At 43.6% G+C, this 18007-nt stretch overlaps 2 protein-coding genes across 3 annotated transcripts; one reads left to right on the plus strand and one right to left on the minus strand.

Annotated features, from left to right (window-relative positions):
- The first annotated feature begins 8681 nt into the window (after window positions 1-8681).
- On the plus strand, window positions 8682-11136 carry LOC115683283 (transcription factor MYB54). Its single transcript, XM_030607753.2, has 3 exons — window positions 8682-9590; window positions 9735-10142; window positions 10311-11136. The coding sequence occupies exons 1-3, from the start codon at window positions 9197-9199 to the stop codon at window positions 10583-10585; spliced, it is 1077 nt and encodes a 358-aa protein (XP_030463613.1). The 5' UTR covers window positions 8682-9196; the 3' UTR covers window positions 10586-11136.
- A 3681-nt stretch (window positions 11137-14817) lies between these two features.
- Window positions 14818-17908, minus strand: LOC115683392 (cyclic dof factor 3-like). Of its 2 annotated transcripts, none has more exons than XM_030607931.2 (2): window positions 17347-17908; window positions 14818-16311 (listed from the first exon to the last, which is right to left on the minus strand). In XM_030607931.2, the coding sequence occupies exons 1-2, from the start codon at window positions 17530-17532 to the stop codon at window positions 15001-15003; spliced, it is 1497 nt and encodes a 498-aa protein (XP_030463791.1). In that variant the 5' UTR covers window positions 17533-17908; the 3' UTR covers window positions 14818-15000. The 2 variants fall into 2 exon arrangements, with proteins under 2 accessions (XP_030463791.1, XP_056171543.1); XM_056315568.1 differs by having other exon boundaries at window positions 14818-16300; window positions 17347-17481.
- Between the last annotated feature and the right edge of the window lie 99 nt (window positions 17909-18007).

Consider the following 18007-nt stretch of genomic DNA (forward strand, 5'->3'; position numbering starts at 1 on the left):
TTCAATCAATACAAGGACGAAGGACGAGGAGGGGCGATTAATCCAAGTAACTCCGCTTAGGAGTTACCATAAGATCACTTCGGTTACGGAATGTTTGGATTTGGCCATAACTATTGTTATGAGAGTGCGCAGCAGAAACCCGATATCTTCAAATGGGGAGATCGTTAAGAAAGAGCTCAAGTCGAAGCCTGTCAATATATCCAGTTGGACCAACATTTACTCAAAAGTTTAAGCCAATGAGTCTGTTCCACACCACACCAATTCTCCAATGCATGACTTCTTTAACACAACTCACATGTGCATCTTAACAATCTCCTCTTTCTGCATCAAGATATCTTCATTTGACTAAATTCGGGGCCGATCAATTTACCATTGACTCTAATACCATATGTTATAAGAGTGCGCAGCAGAAACCCGATACCTTTCGGTGAGGAGATTACTAAGAGGAAGCTCAAGTCCGAACCCGTCAATATTGACCTACCTTCACTCAAAAGCTTAAACCAATGAGTTATATGTCAACTTGGATATATTAACTACTTCACACCATACTAATTCTTCAATGCAAGACTTCTCTAACATAACTCATATGTGAATCCCAACAACTATCTCGAACCACATGCAACTCGAAGGTTTGAGATTGGCAAGCTCGTTACCACAATCCACCAAGTTACTAACAGCCAAAATATTCTTCACACGAGGTGTGTCATACGAGTTATTCAGATGTTCATCCGCGACGTGGATCGAACTCGTGATCTCATGAAAGACAGTCAGCCTCTTTATCACCAACCCAACCAACCTTGGTGTGTACATAATGACCGACATAGATGGAGAGCCCATCTAATGTGTGCCTCGCTAATGAGAAACCGGTTCATGCTGTCAGTTGCGCAATCAAAGTCACGTAATGGACTAATTGCACTATTCACGCTATATACATTTCCATTGACTTTACATTCGAACTTCAATCGACTCCCTCGACTCGCTTTTTTAAGATGTCACTGTCACGTGTGCATTCGATATGTATAAATACACCTCATCCTAAACGACTCCACCTCTCCTCCTCTTCTCTATGGTTTTTACTTTAAGAGAGAAACCCTTTTTTTGTAGTGGGAAGGTCCCACGAAGCAAATGTCCCCATATGAAAGTCGTCAGCTACGCTTCTCTCCCCTCTTTTGCGCGAACATCGTTACCACTGTTGCTTCTCTCACCAACACCACCGCCTGGATCCCCCCACGCGTGTAAAGGCGCACCCGCACGTGTAAAGACACAGAGAGAGAGAGAGAGAGAAGCGGAAAAGGAGGGTTTTGGTTTAACAGAACAGAGCCCTTCCCATCCCCATGCATTGCATGAAAACCTCAGGCACGCACAAGACCCCACCCCACCACAGAAAAGTAAGCGAGTACAGTCCACAAAGATGAATAAACAAACAGAAATAAAGGGGAGATAATGCTGACAAAAAGGGAATCGGGAGAAGCAAGACGCCAGAGCTGAGTTACGTTACCACCCAAAATCGGGTGAGTTGTTGAAACCGAACCCAGAAAAGCGCCCTCTCTCTCTTTCTCTCTCTATCACCCTCTCGCTCTTCTGTAGCTCAAGTAGGCTCACACGCGTGTGGGCGATGACAATGTAACGTACAGTAACGTACTTCTGAGACAATGGAGCGTCTGTTTCGTGTGTGTGGGTACGTGTGCGTGGATTCTGCGCGCAGTTCAAGCGAGCAAACGGTGCGTTATTGGAGGGAGGGAGAGAGAGAGAGAGAGAGAGGGTTTCAGTTTCTGGGGTGAGAGAGAGCTATCTGTGCTGCATTGCTGGGGATGAGATTCGAGGGGCAGGCAATGAAAACGAGAGATTTCTTTGCAGTCGCCATCGGTGGTGATTTGATGTATCTTTGGCGTTACGATGATGACCCCTCTGCGACCTTTCTCTTTGGTGCTTCGTTTACTTTGAGACCCCCCAGAATTATTATTTCTCTTCCTGTACTTTTCTTCTTCCCACATGAGTGAATGAAGCATTTATGCCTTTGCTTGGATGCATGAAGGGTTCATTTTGATCCTGTTTTCATCCTCACATTTTCCACCGTTCCTCTGTCTTCCCAGAGAAAGCAGTAAACATTGGTTTTTATGGATGGATCGGATCAATTAACTGGTGCGAGGGCAATTTATTGAATGACAATCAAAGTATGATTGTTTGGTAAAAAACTTATATGCTGTGAAGATTTGAGAATACAAATATTTTTCGATAGCAAAAAGTGTAGACTTTACACACCTAATTCTATTGAAATGCATGGATTTTTTTTGTACGTAGCTTATTTTGGGAACTTGAGATGAAGAATAACGATGAACACGTTAGAGTTAATACCATGAAAAACCCCAAATTGATACAACTGTGATAAATTTACTCTGAACTAAGTTTTTTACCATAAAAAACTTCGAACTGATATATTTGTGACAAATTTATCCTCCGTTAATGTAACACCCCGGGTCTACACTGTGTAATATTGTCCGCTTTGGGCCCACTGACCCTCACGGCTTTAAAACGCGTTACACAGGATAGGCCACCCAGGCCTTATAAGCAACCCCAGGACTCCTCCCTAAGCGATGTGGGACAGAGAGATGCCTCCCTTACCATCCTAGAAGCCTGCCAGGAGCCGCTCCTTGTTCAGGTCCTTGAACCCCGGCGACCACTCCCCGCGTAACGACCCGGTCCGACGAGGGCGGGGAGTGGTCGCCGGGGTTCAAGGACCTGGACAAGGAGCGGCTCCTGGCAGGCTTCTAGGATGGCAAGGGGGGCATCTCTCTGTCCCACATCGCTTAGGGGGGAGTCCTGGGGTTGCTTATAAGGCTTGAGTGGCCTATCCTGTGTAACGTGTTTCACATGGGCTTGCTTCCGCTGCGCATGATGAGAACAAAGCCTTGAGGGGAAGGGCCAGAGAGCGCCCCAAAGAGGACAATATTGGGCTTGGGGGAGGAAGGGCCAGAGAGCGCCTCTACCCAAGACAACGCATTTTAAAGCCGTGAGGGTCAGTGGGCCCAAAGCGGATAATATTACACAGTGTAGACCCGGGGTGTTACAAGTGGTATCAGAGCCGACTCCCGACCGCGTGTGGGGCCATAGCGAGGACGCTGTGCTCGAAAGAGGGGAGAATGTAACGACCCGGTCCGACGAGGGCGGGGAGTGGTCGCCGGGGTTCAAGGACCTGGACAAGGAGCGGTTCCTGGCAGGCTTCTAGGATGGCAAGGGGGGCATCTCTCTGTCCCACATCGCTTAGTGGGGGAGTCATGGGGTTGCTTATAAAGCCTGGATGGCCTATCCTGTGTAACGCATTTCACTTGGGCTTGCTTCCGCTGCGCATGATGAGAACAAAGCCTTAAGGGGAAGGGCCAGAGAGCACCCCAAAGAGGACAATATTGGGCTTGGAGGAGGAAGGGCCAGAGAGCGCCTCTACCCAAGACAATGCGTTTTAAAGCCGTGAGGGTCAGTGGGCCCAAAGCGGATAATATTACACAGTGTAGACCCGGGGTGTTACAAGTGGTATCAGAGCCGACTCCCGACCGCATGTGGGGCCACAGCGAGGACGCTGTGCTCGAAAGAGGGGAGAATGTAACGACCCGGTCCGACGAGGGCGGGGAGTGGTCGCCGGGGTTCAAGGACCTGGACAAGGAGCGGCTCCTGGCAGGCTTCTAGGATGGCAAGGGAGGCATCTCTCTATCTCACATCGCTTAGGGGGGGAGTCCTGGGGTTGCTTATAAGGCTTGGGTGGCCTATCCTGTGTAACGCATTTCACATGGGCTTGCTTCCGCTGCGCATGATGAGAACAAAGCCTTGAGGGGAAGGGCCAGAGAGCGCCCCAAAGAGGACAATATTGGGCTTGGGGGAGGAAGGGCCAGAGAGCGCCTCTACCCAAGACAACGCGTTTTAAAGCCGTGACGGTCAGTGGGCCCAAAGCGGACAATATTACACAGTGTAGACCCGGGGTGTTACAGTTAAACTGGATGAATACCACGAAAAATCATAAATTGGTAAATCTGTGACAAACAAATGGATAAAACCCTAAAACAGTATACCCGTTAATTGTCACATGTCATCCAACTTAGCAATTTAATGATAAAATTTAACGGAAATTAATGTAAGGTAAATTGATCACAGGTGTATCAGTTTTTGGTTTTTTGTAGTATTAGTCCAACACATTAATACCTCACTAGTAAATTTGTTTCCTATTAAGGCTCCGTTCGTTTAGCGGAAAATATTCTCCCGGAAAAAAATTTTCCGGGTTTTTCGGTGTTCGGGGGGCGGAAAACGTTTTCCGTGGGAAAATATTTTCCTTCCCCCCTCACAAAATAGCCTAAGTCTATGGAAAATGACTTCCGCTTCTTCAAAAGCGGAAATCATTTTCCGGAGCTTCTTCTTCTTCTTCTTCACTAAGGTCGCCGGCCGCCGCCGCCGTCCGCCGCCGCCGGTCGCCGGCCGCCGTCGCCGCCGGTCACCGGCCGCCGGCGAAAAATATTTTCCGAAACTTTTTCATATTGGTCGTCGAACACCGAAAAATTATGTTCCGGAAAAACATTTTCCAGGAAGTCATAAAAACATTTTCCAGGAAAATGACTTCCGGAAAAATATTTTCCAAAAGGAGAATATTTTCCGCCAAACGAACGGAGCCTAAGTGATATGGTAGAATCACGTCGGGTGCATAAAAGTGCTTACTAACTTAAAAAAAAGGGTTAATACCACGAAAAACCCTAAACTGGTACACTTGTGACACATTTACCCCAAATTATTTTTTTGACCATAAAAAACCCCAAACTGGTACACCTGTGACAATTTTACCCCGAACATACCACAAAAAATCCCAAACTGGTACATATGTGACAATTTTACCCCGAACTAATTTTTAATATTATTTTTTTTATTTTTTTGAATTTTTTTGAATTTTTTCTTTTTTTCTTTTTTTTTCCTTCACCTTCAACCTTTGGCCGGTCACCGGTCCGGCGACCGGCCAGAGGCGGAAGCCGGCGAGGGCCGCCCTTGCCGGTGTCAGGCGAGGGCCGCCCTCGTCAGATCCGGCGAGGGCGACCCTTGCCGGTATCGGGCGAGGGTTGCCCTCGCCGGATTTGGCGAGGGCGACCCTCGCCTGCGTCCGGCGAGGGCCGTCCTCGCTGGCGTCGAGCGAGGGCCGTCCTCACCTGCCCAGGGCAAGGGCGACCCCTCGCCCGGCTCAGGCGAGGGCGGCCCTCGCCCGACGCAAGCAAGGGTCGCCCTTGCCGGATCTGGCGAGGGCGACCCTCGCCTGCGTCAGGCGAGGACCGTCCTCGCCTGCCCAGGGCAAGGGCGACCCCTCGCCCGGCTCAGGCGAGGGTCGCCCTTGCCGGCTTCCGCCAATCGCCGGACCGACGACCAGCCAGAGTTTGAAAATGAAAAAAAAAGAAAGAATAAAAAATAAATAAAAATTCGAAAAAAATAAAAATAAAAATATTAAAATTTTAATTCATAGTAAAATTGTCACATATGTACCAATTTGGGGTTTTTTGTGGTAAGTTCATGGTAAAATTGTCACAGGTGTACCAGTTTGGGGTTTTTGGTGGTCAAAAAAATAGTTCAGGATAAAATTGTCACGTGTGTACCAGTTTGAGGTTTTTTATGGTCAAAAAAATAGTTTGAGGTAAATGTGTCACAAATGTACCAGTTTAGAGTTTTTCGTGGTGTTAATCCTAAAAAAAATAGCTACTGACAAAAAAAAAAGCTCTGACCAAAAAAATAGCTGTCGGTAATAATAGCTGATGGACACGTTAAATATTACCAAATTTAGTAGACGGGTCTTTCATTACTCGCATTGCTCCTGAGGTGAACTAGTATGGATTACTTCCCGAAAGGAGGGGTTCCATAATAATTTTTTTTTATCCAACTTACCAAGAATCAAATGAATTCATGCGTTTTCTTAAGGGATTTGTTGATAAGACATCGGGATGATACCAACGTATTCCGAAGATATATAAAAAAATCTTATTTGTGACAAATTGTTGCTAAGTGTTTATATATATATATATCATACTACTGGAAGTTCTCTTAAATTTATGGTATTTATAGCCTTACATGATTTCTTTTCGACCATCTTTTACTCTTTACATTGAGCCTGCCTAACTTTAGGTTTGATCAAGAAAATCCCAAGGTGGTGTAAGATTATGAAGCGAAGAGACTGAAAGATCAAACTCAATTCTATTTTTAACTCCATGGTTAAAATTCTCCTTTCAAAAATTCATGAAAAGCTCTTGCTTACTTCATTAGGAAAGAACATATTTGCAATTTTAATGTATGTTGCTTGCTTAACATTGCGCATTTACGAAATTTGGTTCGAAAATAAATAAAGATTAGCTTTCTTTTTCTAGTAGATTGAAATGTATTCAGCCTAATTAAACATCCACCTAAAAATAATAACAATAATAACAGAAGAAAAGAACAGGATTAGGAGCTGCTTGCACCGACCCTTCATGTGGGCACTGAAAATATGAACATGGGAGTTGGTAAACTCCATTAACGAAATTTGCCAGAAATGGGAAATGCACAGCATTGGCGTGCAAGAAGAGATTCAAAAATCAAAAATATATAGACACATATATAATATATATTTTTATTATATATAAAATGATGCATTTGCTGCTTCCCAGTTCCCAGAATACCTGCAACTGCAGAACAGAAACCGATGTTCATCAGTCAAACAAGCAACCATCATTTCATCACCCTCTCATCTTCTGCGTGAAGACCCGAACACCACCACCTCCCGATTAATAACCTACGTTTGGTCTCCATTCTCTCACCTTGTACCTCAGTCAGTTGTCATGTCTTCTGCCCATTCCCCAACAATTTTTCCAGTTTTTCTTTGTGTTTTCCAGGCCCATGCTTTCTTTCGTTTTTAACGTGCACGCCCCAGTGTTTTTCCTATTTTGGTAGAGAAATTTGTCAGCAAAGTTCTATAGGTGATATTCATTTTCTAAACATCTCTATTATAATCCAAGGACGCGAACTCAGAGGCATGCTAATGTCTTCGATTTCATTTTGGAGGCGTATGGACCATCTATATGAATTTGGGTTTGTCAATACTGTTAATTAATCAAGGGTATAGTTGAGATCGACGGGTAAAAATAAGACACGGGTCAAAATCTAAGCACGTTTTTTCATGCACGAAGGTATAGAACAAAAGAAAGGCAATCATTGAGAAGCATTTCATAATCAAAAGGCAAGTTTAGAGTATCTCCATCCATATTCAGTTGTTGGAAGGACATGGAAAAAGAAAACTGGAATCATGACCTATCAACTAAAAAGTGAGCTCTTGGCCAAAAAAAGAGGAAGAACAATTACTGAGTCCAAAGCCTGAAAATCAGGTGTTAAGTTTCAATGAGTAGTAAAAAATGAGAGTTCTCTGAAATTTTTCGAACCGGTATTTCTTGCATTTATACCATGTAAAAGTTATCAAATCTCTTCTATCAACATCTCGAAATTTAGATCTGATAATGATGTCGAAATGATAGAGAAGACGGCATTGTATATTACTTGGATGAATTATTGTCCCATTTAAGAAGCATTTATACTCGAGCAATATACTACTAAGGAAAGGAAGTGATCCCACAAGGAAACTAGCTAACTTAGGATATAACCGACATTAGAAAATCAATTATAATTTCATACAATCGGACAAAATCATGTAATGTTTTGAAAATATTCCGAGAAAGGAGAAGAACTATTTCGACTTTATCAGAAGCAATATTCTCTTGGTAAACAAAGAATTATATTCAAATTAGTTTAAATTATTAGGTGGAGGGAAAACATCAAGCTATATAAGCTACACAAACAAAAAACACGAGATACTTTAATGTCAAGATATAAGATGATTCATATTAAGCGTCACGTAAAAATGCCTAAACCCTACTTGTACATATTCCTCATATCAACATAGCTTTTCCATAAAATAACTTCGATAGCAACTGAAGATTTGAAGACAAGACAGTAGCATACATATTCCTCATATCAACATAGCTTTTCCATAAAATAACTTCGATAGCAACTGAAGATTTGAAGACAGGACAGTAGCATCGTTCAAGACATATGGGCAAATGTAATCGATTTGGCATTTACTCGCGCTGCTTAGGAGCAGATGCATCAGGCTCATGTAATGACCCGTCAAAAGGCATAGCCTCGCGTCGATAGTGCGTTTTAAGAAGTACCTTTACGAATGATGGTGCAGAAAAACTAAAAAGCAGGCAACTTTTACCATAAGCCATTATTAACTGACCCAAAAACCAGATGATGATGACTCATTCGTGTCTGGACTAGACAGTAAATTATATATTAGGTAAGATGAAGTAACTGCTAGATTGTGGTTTTGCTGTAGACCTCCATGGAAAGCAAAAGGGCCAGAAAAAGAGGACACCTCGGCAAACAGACAAGCAAGTTCTGGTCTTCCTCAGAACCAGAGAGAGAGAGAGAGAGAGAGAGAGGGCACGAAGACCGAAGACCACACCCACCCACGAACGAACCTGACCCATCCACACGAGCGGTTCTCTCTACTTTGCATGAAACGGCTCGAGCTCTTTTCTTTTTCTTTCGCCCGAAAAAGCATTTCTGAAAAAGAGGAAAAGTTGTCATTTTTATAAACGAAACCACCTCCTTCTCTCTCACTCCCTCTCCCTCTCTATAATGCAGACAATGACTGACCTCATTTCTCCCCCCATAAAATAAAGTGGAGGAGGGGAGGGGGAGGGTGCGAGAGAATCGTGTGACTCCTTCTCTCTCTCTTCACGCATTCTTACTGTTACTCTCATTTCAGTTTCTGTTCCTCCTCTCTCTCTTACACAGCATCTACGCACGCTTATCAAACCATTCGGTGCTCTTCCTCTTCTTCTGAGCTCCCGTGGTTTTTTTTCTTTGGTTTCAAATCAAACCCACCCTCGCTCTCCTTCTTTTCATTTGCCGTACTCGATCTTCAATGTGCAAATCTGCTTCTGCATTTTGCTGTCATTTTCCTTTTTGACTGGCCCTTCTGTCCTCTGCCGTGTATTTGAGAGAAAACAGAGTTGGTTTATCGGGAAACCCTTCAAGGAATCGCCTCCCCTCTCTTTGTTGCTTTCCTGTGATCTTCATTAAAGAAGCAACCTTTTCCTTTTCTTTCTTTTTGTTTGATCCTTCTGAGCCTTTCTGGGTTCACTCGACAATGAGCATTCAACACTTGAAAAGCAGTGCGGGTGGCCTTTCCCTCTCTTACAAATTTGGCCATTTGGGCCACCAAGAGCCTGCAAATCCAGACATGGGTCTTCAGATTCTGACCCCCTCGTGGGAGAGAGCTGAAAAACTTGTGGCGATCCAAAAGCCGACTGCGAGAAATGGCTGCATTTTAGGACTCGAGACAAAAGGTTCGGTCTTGGTTTTTTCAGGTGAAGCAGAGGAACAGAAAACGCAGTCCCTGTGCGTTAAAAGGGGAGGACACACCAAGCTTTGCGCAAGAGGGCACTGGAGACCAGCTGAAGATGCCAAGCTCAAAGATCTTGTTTCAAGATTCGGACCTCAAAATTGGAACTTGATCGCCGAACATCTTCAAGGAAGATCAGGTACATCCCAGAAACAATATAATACTTAGCAAGAAATCTCTTTTCACCACGTTTTCTTATACTTTGAGAGACCCTCTTTGCTCGTCTTTACAAGCAAGATTTCTCGAGCGGTGATTGAGCTTTTTTTTTTTGTGTGTTTTACAGGGAAAAGTTGCAGGCTCAGGTGGTTCAACCAGCTGGATCCGCGAATCAACAGGAGAGCTTTCAGCGAGGAAGAAGAGGACAGGCTCTTGGCCGCTCACAAGGTGTACGGGAACAAATGGGCCATGATTGCCCGGTTATTTCCCGGACGGACCGATAATGCGGTCAAGAATCACTGGCATGTGATCATGGCCAGGAGGCAGAGAGAGCAGTCCAATGTGTACCGGAAGAGAAAGCCACCTTCTCATCTCCATCATCGCCACGTTGAACATCATCTTCAAGCCTTGCCCAAGGGGCTCGATCGTTCTTCTTCGACGACCCTCTCGAGCAATGTGGATGAATCTGACTCTACCTGCACTGATCTCTCCCTCACTCCCTCTTCGGCTATGTCTTCTCCTGCCTTCTTCTCTGGTGAGATTAGGAAGCAAAATGATATGCCATTTTTTGCATCTCCTTTTGTTTTTTTTTTTTAATACTATTTTGAATGTTGTGGTGTCTTGTCTGGTCATGAAGTGTTCCCATTTTTTGGCATAAGCTGATTCTTTTCCTTTTTAATAATGAATGCATTTTGGTTTTCAGGTTCATCTGGCAAGAAGACAGTCGTGGCGGACAATGTGACCTCTGACAAGTCCTCTTTCTCTCGAAATGGTTTCCATTTCCCAGGGCCAGTAGTGATCGACACAAGGGGTCTGGACCATCATCATAATTATCACAACTCTGGCAGTTCATCAGATTCAAACTCCGAAGTCTCAGCCCCTGAATCAGTTGCCACCGCCACCACCACCACCACCAATAGCAACAAGATGAGCACCCCAACAAGCTTCATAGATTTTCTGGGAGTGGGAGCTACTTGAAAGTCAGTGGAGGGCGCCCCCACTCTCTCGGTATTTCATTGGGTAGAGAGTGACTGAACTGAAGAGACTGCAGAAGCCAAAGAACATCAAACAGAAGAAGAGAGGGGGAAACAAAAGGCCCATGAGAGATGGTCTGCTCTGCTTGGGGTTTCCTCATTTAGTAACCGATGAACGACCCCTTATTTGGGTTGAATCTTGAATACAGCATGTGAAGAGACAACATGCCTGCTGCTGCTGCTGCAAAAGGGCCAATCTTCCAGTTTCTTTTATTGTACAGGGCTAGTAATTTTCCATAAACAGAAAAAAGAAAAGAGAAGAGAGAGAGGGAGAGAGAGAGCAAATGAGCCTGAAAAGATTAGTGAACTGAGGGGGGGGAGACTGGTTTGATTTGATTAATCTGTTGACTGTTGAGGGTGCTGTGGTGAGGATCTGGAAGGACAAAAATAGGTTGAAAAAATCCAAGAAAAGAGAGCCCAAAAGATCCGTCTTTTTAACCCATCCTCGTGATTGTTTTAACTGACCTGTGAATGTAACCTGCTCATCTTTCCTGACTTTTGAAGGCACTCGTTGGGTTTTTCTGGGACACTCTGTATGACCGTGATCTCTCTCTCTCTCTCTCTCACACACACACACACACCAGTCAACACTTTGCACTTTTAATGGGAATTTCTACTATCCGAAGCGAGCTTCGTATTCAATATAGATCGGCGGATAAAAAGGGATTAAAAAAAACGTGGCCTACCAAATCGATTTGGCGAAATCCATTTTCTCTCTCGCAACTTATTCGTGTTAAGGGAAAATTTCGGACGGAAAGATGATCAAAACTTATGCCTGATCATGAGAAGTTGCGGTATGCGACAATGGATTGTGAAACTTTCATGAATTGCAAAGAAAAACTACGATCGATCAGATATTTTATGAACGCCGACACAAGAAATTTAATGTGATTTTAGGAAAACTATTGATTTTTGCGAAATATTACAAACTACGGGATCCAGAGACTTCATATCACAAAAGGAAAACTACCCCTCTAAAGAAAAGTTGCTATAGGATATTCACATATATATTTCAAATAATTATTCGTCGTTTCCTTTGGAAGGAAATTGGATGTTATTAATTGAACATGATATCCATTCCAAGACAATAAATGTTACCCAAACTTTACCAATAATGTGTACATAGACAAAAGTACATAAATGTGATGGACCATCAATGTTTTCTCAAAACAGTTCTTCATTCCATCTCGAATTAATTTTTTCCAAAGTGTACCTTTTTCTTATTTTCTAAATAATGCCGAGGATATACGATTGATTGATAAGATTTATTAAAAATAAGACGCCAAAAAAAAATAGGGAAAAGTACTAAAAAAATCCAATACTTATTACATTGATATAAATTCAGTCCTAAATTTTTTTTTAATTGTATCAATATATTTATAAATATTTTTACGTTGGTACCAATTCAGTCCATCCCAGGTCAATTTAGGCCGAAAATTACCGATGTGAATGCTAGCCGTCCTTCTTGGCACGGTCAGCACTAACATGAACAATTTTTCGAAATTTTTAATTTTTTTTTAATTTCTTATCACTTTGTCATTGTTTTTTCTTATTTTTTTTCTTTTCTTTCTTTTTTTTCCTCAACTATGGGCTGCCGAGGTCACCAACGACCCTCGTCGACCTCAAGCGAGGTTTGGGAGAGGGCCACACCCTCGCCTGTTGGCCGACAAGGGCCGCAACAACCTTGCCCATACCAAGCGAGGGCATCAAAACCTTTAACTCGCGGCCCTCGCTTGGATTTGGGCGGGGGCCTGATGCCCACTATGGTTGGCAAGGGCGTGCCCAAACCTCGTTTGTGGCCAGCGAGGGTCGGCCAGTGAGCTCGTTGGCGCACAAAAAAAAGAAAGGGAAGAAAAATAAATATAAATATAAATATAAAAAAAGTAATAAAAATTTAAGGATTTATTCATGTCGGCACCAGTCGTGCTATGTAGGTCGGCCGGCATCCACGTCAGCAATTTCCGGTCTAAATTAGCAAAATAGATTAAATTTGTATTAATGCGATAGATTTTGGACTTTTTTGGTACTTTTCACGCAAAAATGTAACTACATTAATCGACCCAACAGGGTGGTGGCAGGGACCCCCCTAGAGCTAACCTCTTGGCATGTGGTGCAATTTATAGTCAATATCGTAGTTGTTAAATCGAGATATGTCACGACCAAGAGAAAAATCGAGATGCGTTTCGTGAATCAAAATCCCACGGAAATGAATCGGATCCAATAATAAGACCCGGTAAAATACCTTAAATTAAGGAAGGAACGCACATGTGCTCCTCGAGATGGCCCAAAGACTCTTTGGGTCATCTCGAGACCCAACTCGACCCAATAAGAAAATTTCGTGTTCGGGTCGGGTCGGTTCGTGTTTCAGTTCGGGTATTGTATTTGGTTTTGACACCCCTACTCTTTGCCAAAGAGAACGCGCTAAGTCTGATGATTCGAACCCAAGCTTGAAGCGCAAAAACGGTTACCACTTGAGTAATCTTTGCGTTAAAAAAAAAATTCGGTTTTACTTGGTAATTAGGGTTAAAAATTTTAGGTGCGTTCGGTCCTCTAAAATTCGAGTTCATCTTCCTCCATCTTTTATTATTTCATTTCTCTCGACTCACCCCGGTGATGAACCGTCGCGACTTTGAGTTTAAAGGGCAACATTCGCGGCGAACTTTATTAATATCAACGGATGTGAATCTACAACATTTATTTCAAAATTATAGAGAAAATACTCAAGTCATCTAGGTCTTGATGACAAAATCTTGGATTGAACACGATGCTCTTGAAGTTCGTCTCCCGACTTGGATCCAGCTGATGCACTTCGACGACACCTTTTGAGGTCTTGACTGCTGTACCGACAGAATTGTGTATTCTTTTGATGTTCGCCAACTTGACCCCTTTAAGATGAATCAGGGTCTTCTTAATGACTTGATCCGGGCGAATCCCGATCTGCGGAAGGATAGAAGCTCGTCAGGGTCGCGAGATTCGAGTAGATGGAGATCATTGGAGGTCTCTCGATGCGCATCGAGTGGATGGAGATAAAACTGAGGCTGGCTTTGGACGTTGACCCGACAAGGCCTCGATTTTGAGCTGATGAAGATCATTAAAACCGGGGGTGGTTTTGATCCAGGCAAAGTTTCGTCAACTGGGCGTTTCTCTTTTGTCCTAGTGCTTGCAGTAGAGAGCATCACAAGATAACGTAAGATTTTGTCGTGCAATGCGCTCGTGCACAAACGGGCTCTGGAAGCCCATCTTTGCCCGTCGCATTTTGGAGTGTCACAACATTGTTACTGTCCGATTCCATGTCTCCAACTCAAGAGTCGTGACGTTGTCTGCAAATTTTGCGCAGGAGAAATGCCGAACCGCTGGTCAGTCACCGCTCTGTTTTGCGGTGCCTCGTACACCGAAGAATCCATCCGGTGATGCAATCTGAAACCGCACGAGTCAGAGTCTTCAAGTAATTGAGGATAGGAAGCAGGGAATATCCCGGGTTATCGCACCCCGCCATTCCCTTTTCCAGTAAAGCTTGAACAGGACACGCCAGTTTTCGATTTTGGAAGGAAAAAGAAAGAGAGAGAACCCAAAATAACCTAAGTTGCATTGCATTCTGATTCACAATGTTAGTGTCCAGAGTTTCAAACTAGACAGAAATTTAACCAAGAGCCCAGTCTGCATCATGTTCTTTTCAGAACTTCATTTCAATGAAGTTGCAGTAAATTGAAAGGCGTACGTGATTTATGTAATTGTTGGCAGCACAAAGATGTGATGCACTGAAGGATCCGGTCTTACAAATGTCAGGATTATACCTAAAGGAATTGCAGTAAGCAACCCTGGCCAATAATGACGGCCGCCCATGAGGCGTAGTCATTCCATGCCAATCTGGTTGAGGCCAGTCACGATAAGCTAATGTCAAGTAGTTGATCTGCAGAAAGAGTTCAAGAAAGAGAATCTGATAGCATTGAGATCGGGATTAAGCAAGCTAAGCCGATCAGTATTCAAATGAATAAACCAGCAGCCACTGCCTCTATCATACTTCTTGAGTAATGATTAACTAGCTTTATGTAGAGCTGCAACATTGCTGATCCAGAAAGACAGTCGTATCTTTAGGAGAGGAAACAATTCCCACTGCTTTCAAGCTTCAAGACGGAGCACATGCTACACAAGTACACAAACTGCATTTTTCCCTGATTGACAATAACAACAGATGCTTTGGATGTTATTGAAACCTTTCATTCAATCCAGCTCACATGAATATTTACAGATCAAGTTTGCAAAATGGGAAGCAGCGAGCATACCCAGCAGCTTTTACAAGATGACTGAATCACGACATCAGTGTCACAAGGTCACAGCCAACAAGTTCATTACAATCTCTTATGTGCTCTCTTGAAATGTTTGAGACCGAGAAAATGCAGCCGGGTTCACCTCAATTATGTGTGTGGCATCCGAATCATTGAGGTCATTTTCCACTTTAGACTTACCTGGCTTAATACCCAGCGTCGCCCATATAGGAATCTTTGAAGCTTCGATTGGGTTATCGATCCTCAGTGTCTTCGGAACCAAGACGCACTTATCTGATCTTTCAAAATCTGCAACATTTGAGTCTCTTGAGTGCTTGCCAAGGGTCGGTGAGCCACTTGCAGAGCAATATGTGTTGCCCATTGGGGAAGATGGAGATGATGATGATGGGCCACTGTTCATTCCACTTGATGGTGTGGCGCTCAGCCCGGAGGTGCGTATAGGCATGCAACCAAAATACGATGCCATGGGTACAATTTGTAAGGGAATGCTAGGAGGGCAAACACCAGGAACCGCTAACATGGGTGTGGGGCTCAAATGAACGGAATTAGGGCTAGCAACACCTGCAACTTGCTCAGGAGAGTACTGAGTTGTCCTAAAAGAAGCTAGATGTTGCCAACCTGCGTTCAAGGGGATAAAACATGCAGGAACAGGGTAAAAGTGCATAGGATCGAGGGAATTCTGCTCGCGACGAGATCCCGATATCCCTAGTTCTTCATTTTCAGCAGCACTCTTGGTCGAATCATGAATACTGTAAGCTGTCATGGAAGAACCAGATGAGGAAGCTTCTTCTCTAGTTTGGACACAATTGATAGAACCTGTCTCAATGGATATCTTTGGGTCTTTGAGACTAAGAACAGTCTCAACAGATTTGGATAAAGATGCCTCAGGACCAAACTTCAATACTCTCCCGTTTCCCACTGAAGGCCCGAGTGTTGTTGACGTAATTTCTTTCGGTGCCATAAACTGATGGTTCACCGCCGTCTCAGGAATGTCTAGTCTAGTGTTTAGTGTGCTACTGGAAGATAGAGTCGCTTGACAATATTGAGAGGCCAGGTGCTTGTTCTTCCGCCGTCCAGCACCGACTGGAACGTTTCGCATCGTTCCCCCAGCTGTCCAATATCTCTGGCAGTTCCTGCAGAAGTGTCGAGGTTGATTGACGTTGTAGTTGTTGAAATAACAGAACTTTGTCTCAAGACTGTTGCATCTAGGACACGGAAGGATCTTGTCAGGCTTCTTGAAAACCTTTTCTTGGTCAGCATACTTAGTCTCTGCACGGCCATTTTGAAGATTCTGCATTATGGTGGCCTTCTCTCCACCAACAGCTGAATTATGAGGATGTCCATGTTTGACAGTTTCTGATTTTGCAATATCACTACAGGCATGCTGAAAATTACCAAATTAGAACAACATAAAGCATTGACCTCGTCTAAACTAAGTATGTCAAAGAGAAATAACCAGAAACGCGAGAAAGTATTTGTAAGAAGATAAAGCAAAAGCGGCAAATGTCAATAACTTCCAACAATTGTATGATAATAATTGCATCCAATTCTTTGTTTGTCAATAATTGCACAGTAATTTTTTCTAGTATCTCAGAACAAATTATAATCAAGTCTTGAACTCAATTAAAGCAGGAAATTCCACTATGGCAGAAATGAATGACAGGAAAACAAGTTTGTTGATAGCACAAGAATTCATAGACTAAGCAGAACGATTTCCAATTAAGTTCACAGGTCACTCAAAACCCCATGTTTTGGATGTCCAGTAAATCAACGGTTTTTTGGTGGAACTAGGACTAATCATCTACATATATTTACTAAAATGTTCACTTAAAAGACCGTCGACACTCTAGGCAACCATGCTGTTTAACCAAGTCTGAATACTTTTGGAACTTGACAGAATTGGTTTTAATGGGTGAGAACAGTTGGCAAATGGCACCACATATTAAAAAAAAAAATCATCAGTCATTCTATTGTGCAGAAAACAAAAGAACAGAGACCGAGCCGATTTTTATTGCATTTTGGTGCTGTGCAAGTATAAGGCTCACGAAATAGATGCAGCAGAACACTGATTAATTGTCATTCGACAGCAATATACAACCAGAAAAATCTTCTAATCCAGCATAATGACACAACGAAAAGGCTAATTCACTAGAAAGAGACCAAAAGATGGCGAACCCAACAACGTTGAACTTTTCAGCAAGCGATTCAATTTTTCCTTTTACATCTCCATTTCCTTTAAAAGCAAGAAACAGCACAACAGCACGTATTCTCGGACCACCAAAGAGGTTCAGCTAAAGCTGCAAACACTCATAAACCAGAGCCAACACATCGAACCAATAACACCCAAGAACACGAAACAAACCACAAGCACTGACACGAGCTTAGCTTCACTAGAGCTGGGCAAAAGCAAGAATTGTACCGTCGTCACTTCAGAGCCCGAGAGAGCCCGAGAGCCGCCAGCAGAACCCGCCTGAATCTGACACTCCGGCGCCGGAATATTCCTCCCGAAGAGCTTGATGCCCGGATCTTTATTCTCGGACTCAAAGCCTCCGCCGCGCATCTTCTCCGCAGAATCTCTCTCGCGCACCCTCAATGCCAAAACCATAGCCCGTCAAGAAACCCCCGTCCGAACGCTTTCGTTAAAGAGGGAAGCAAAGATGCGCTTTTGAGGCGACCCAGAAACTTTAAAAGCCCTCCGCCCCCGCAAAGAGGAAAATCCCAGAGAGACGAGCACAGAAAACGTGAGGGAACAAAGACAAAGTTGGTCCCTTTTGCTCCCTTTTTGGTTTTCAAGAAAAAGCTCTTTTTCACCCCACCCTTTCTTTTTCTTGCGTCTTTAACCCGGGCCCGTTTGCTTCTTTTGCTTTCCCCACCTTTTGCATTGATTTACGCACAGTGTCTCTCGAGGATCGAAGGGGGGTGTTCTTGATTTGATGCCAGGGGGCATCCGAGTCAGCTCTCAAGAGGGGAGAAGGGGGGGTTCGTTCGTTTGATCTCCATGGAGGAGTAGTGGCTAACGTTGAGCGATGGTGACGTGAGAAAGAGAGAAGACAAAAGCCAAGAAAAAGGGTTCTGACAAA

This window comes from Syzygium oleosum, unplaced genomic scaffold, assembly GCF_021117445.2.
Source record: "Syzygium oleosum isolate NSW1041296 unplaced genomic scaffold, Sole_v2.1 Sole_v2.10, whole genome shotgun sequence".
In the NCBI taxonomy this organism is placed as follows: Eukaryota; Viridiplantae; Streptophyta; class Magnoliopsida; order Myrtales; family Myrtaceae; genus Syzygium; species Syzygium oleosum.

What these genes read in the sequence shown, in the direction of transcription:
- LOC115683392 (XM_030607931.2), bottom strand. Translation starts at nt 17,532, where the DNA reads ATGGTTTTGGCATTGAGGGTGCGCGAGAGAGATTCTGCGGAGAAGATG. An exon ending in CGGGCTCTGAAGTGACGACG is followed by an intron (nt 16,312 to 17,346) that starts GTACAATTCTTG and finishes GGTAATTTTCAG; the next exon opens with CATGCCTGTAGTGATATTGC.
- LOC115683283 (XM_030607753.2), top strand. Translation starts at nt 9,197, where the DNA reads ATGAGCATTCAACACTTGAAAAGCAGTGCGGGTGGCCTTTCCCTCTCT. An exon ending in ACATCTTCAAGGAAGATCAG is followed by an intron (nt 9,591 to 9,734) that starts GTACATCCCAGA and finishes TGTGTTTTACAG; the next exon opens with GGAAAAGTTGCAGGCTCAGG. An exon ending in TTCTCCTGCCTTCTTCTCTG is followed by an intron (nt 10,143 to 10,310) that starts GTGAGATTAGGA and finishes TTTGGTTTTCAG; the next exon opens with GTTCATCTGGCAAGAAGACA.